Genomic DNA, 3,324 nt, shown 5'->3' with positions numbered 1-3,324 from the left:
GTCACACTTTCCATTACATTGACTCTCGCACAACACAAACTGTTGCATAGCACCCTGGACTACATATCCCATCATTCATTGCACTGATTGCACTCAGCAGGGATTGCACACAGCTGTTTCACATCACTCACTCACTATATATCACTCACTCAAACTACCATTCACTGCCGATTATTACTTCGCCAGTAAGTTTTCCTAGTTCCTGTTATCCTTCCCGTGTTTCCTTGTTTTGCCTTGCCTTGTCAGTTTTCTCGGTTCTGATCTTTGCCTGTCTCCCTGGATTTATCCCTCTAGTCTCGCCGCTGTGATTCTGTCTGCCGATCGTCGACCTACGCTAGCCCTAGGACCATTCTTGTGTTTTGCCCGCCATATACCTGTCTGCCATTATCTGACCCATGCCTGTTTTATGACCACGTCTCTGTCTTCTCCTAATAAAGAGCTTGCATATGGATCCGCACGTCTCATGTCTTGTCAGCCCCGTTACAATTTTACTTCTGTAATGACATTGCATAAAACTAGACTTTCAATTAGAAAAACATGTTTTATCCATTACAGTTGATTTTGATTATGAAATTGGTCTTAATGACAGGCGGTTGGAGAGGAGGGGTGAAAAATAAGAGGGCTTGGCAACTTTCCTAATCCTGAAAAGATTACAAAAACAACATTTTAAAAGAAAAACCCTTGTGTGCCAGTGAATCATGTACCTTATTATGACCAGGAATTTGCATCAAGAAAGTAAATAGGGTTAATTTTTGATTTTAAAGGAAGGTGTGCACCTAATATAAATATGTAATATAAACAATGAAATATTTGACTAATTTCCAATAGACAAAAAACTCAGGTCAGTGAAAATTAGAAGTGAGCTGATGGCCTAGACAATACAACACATTGAAAACACTGTAATTTCATTCCTGTCAAATGTAATATACTGTTATAACCACTGCTACAGATAAACAAGAAGTACAGTGACCGTACCATGGTACAATGATGGTATTACCATGGCTCTCAATATATACACTACCTTAGAAATGCATGATTGCCATTTTCATATCTGATACTACTCAAATTATATGGTAGTACTAAGGTGCTTCTTTTTTAGTGGTATGAAGGCTTGCAATAGCTGAACATTCATTAAATATTACAATCTTCAGGTATTTAATTTAATATATGCATCAAATAATACAGCAAAAACCATATAAGGAATCATTTAAATCATAAATAACAAAATAGTAACACAGTACTTTGATGTACACATAGATACTGAATTATATTAATATACTATTTACTTGGTATTCCAAGCTACTTTGGATAATACATGGCAGGTCAAACATGGTAATACCGTTGGCACTTTTAGGTATTTTTTAAGTACGAAGGCACATTTGTAATGGCTAAACATTCATAAAACATTACTATCTTCAGGTATTTAATATATCCATCAAAACATGCTAACAGCAAAAACCTTATAAGGAATAATTTCAATTATAAATAACCCAGCAGCAGACTTTAGCAGAATATATTCCAAACAAGATCTGTACAGTCTAAATGCAAACACATTTCCAAATACACACACACACGAGCATAAACAAGTCAGTAGCATATTTTAGCCTTGTTTAGCCTCCAAATACCAGGGTAATTTTGGTTATTGTCTAAAGTGATATAGGATGACTTACCTTGGCTGCTCCGATCTGCTCTTTCCGGAATTTCTCCAAGGGTGTGATCAGAACATCATCGGCATTCTGTATCTGCAATCAGTCAAGCACAGACGCAAGGTATTTCATGAGATAACAGTCTTCATTAAACTACATTAACTCCTGTGAAGTTCACAGCTTGAATTAAAGTTAGAAGGAACATGTAGCATTAACACCAAAAGCTGAGAAATTTTAACAAGCTCACTATTAAGAGCAAATTTTTGGTGCGAGTTTACATTTTTGCAGCAGGCTTATGAGAACATTCCCACTGACACTTCAGAAGAGCAGTAATGATCAGTGGGATAAAACTTCATTCATCAGTATTCATTTAATGAGAACTCCAGAGCACACTGCTACAGTTCACTCCACAGACTATTAAAATGAGGAAACTCAGCAAGAACATGAACACTGTGAATCTGAGCAATAAAGAAATAAGAAAATGGCTTTTTGTTTGCAGGCGATGAAACACACCGACGTTGTCAGAGCCAAGAGAAATATGGCCATCAACGAGCAGAGAAGGATTTTTTCATACACAGATACAGAAGGCACGCATTTAAGATATTGCTAGGCGGTTTCTAGGGGAGCTGCTAGGTGGTTGGCACAGTGCTCTGGGTGGTTGCTGGGGTGTCTTAGGTGGTTGTTAGGAGTGTTGCTAGGGTGTTGTTACTAGGTAACTGTTACAATACTGTGAGTGGTTACTAGGAAATAACTACAATGCTGTAAGGTAGTTGCTGTAAGGTGTTCTGTGTGGTTACCAAGGCATTGCTAGTGTGCTCCTAAGGTGTTCTGGGTGGTTGCTAAGGTGATGTTAGGATGTTGCTAGGTGGTTGCTATGGTGTTGTGGGTGGTTACTAAAGCATTGCTAGTGTGCTGCTAGGGTATTCTGGGAGGTTGCCTAGGTGATGTTAGAGTGTTCTGTGGGGTGTTCACTCATGCTGCGTCCCAATTAGCCTACTTATACTATATATTAAATAACCCAGCAGCAGACTTTAGCAGAATATATTCCAAACAAGATCTGTACAGTCTAAATGCAAACACATTTCCAAACACACACACACACGAGCATAAACAAGTCAGTAGCATATTTTAGCCTTGTTTAGCCTCCAAATACCAGGGTAATTTTGGTTATTGTCTAAAGTGATATAGGATGACTTACCTTGGCTGCTCCGATCTGCTCTTTCCGGAATTTCTCCAAGGGTGTGATCAGAACATCATCGGCATTCTGTATCTGCAATCAGTCAAGCACAGACGCAAGGTATTTCATGAGATAACAGTCTTCATTAAACTACATTAACTCCTGTGAAGTTCACAGCTTGAATTAAAGTTAGAAGGAACATGTAGCATTAACACCAAAAGCTGAGAAATTTTAACAAGCTCACTATTAAGAGCACATTTTTGGTGCGAGTTTACATTTTTGCAGCAGGCTTATGAGAACATTCCCACTGACACTTCAGAAGAGCAGTAATGATCAGTGGGATAAAACTTCATTCATCAGTATTCATTTAATGAGAACTCCAGAGCACACTGCTACAGTTCACTCCACAGACTATTAAAATGAGGAAACTCAGCAAGAACATGAACACTGTGAATCTGAGCAATAAAGAAATAAGAAAATGGCTTTTTGTTTGCAGGCGAT

The 3,324-nt window shown here is 38.3% G+C and overlaps 1 protein-coding gene across 1 annotated transcript in view; it reads right to left on the bottom strand.

Moving 5' to 3' along the window:
- The window catches only part of LOC107557812 (rho GTPase-activating protein 42-like), a 54,008-nt gene extending 51,816 nt beyond the window's left edge, over positions 1 to 2,192 (bottom strand). Inside the window, exons 1-2 of the mRNA XM_016241363.1 lie at positions 2,160 to 2,192; positions 1,671 to 1,742 (exon numbers count right to left, since the gene is read on the bottom strand). Coding sequence (XP_016096849.1) covers positions 1,671 to 1,742; positions 2,160 to 2,192 — 105 coding nt within the window. The remainder of the gene's footprint in view (positions 1 to 1,670; positions 1,743 to 2,159) is intronic.
- Positions 2,193 to 3,324: the final 1,132 nt, after the last annotated feature.

The sequence above is a fragment of the Sinocyclocheilus grahami genome, unplaced genomic scaffold, assembly GCF_001515645.1.
Source record: "Sinocyclocheilus grahami isolate Dianchi unplaced genomic scaffold, SAMN03320097.WGS_v1.1 scaffold621.1, whole genome shotgun sequence".
In the NCBI taxonomy this organism is placed as follows: Eukaryota; Metazoa; Chordata; class Actinopteri; order Cypriniformes; family Cyprinidae; genus Sinocyclocheilus; species Sinocyclocheilus grahami.
Note: the sequence above shows the minus strand (reverse complement) of the source record. Positions and strands in the feature narration are given on the sequence as shown.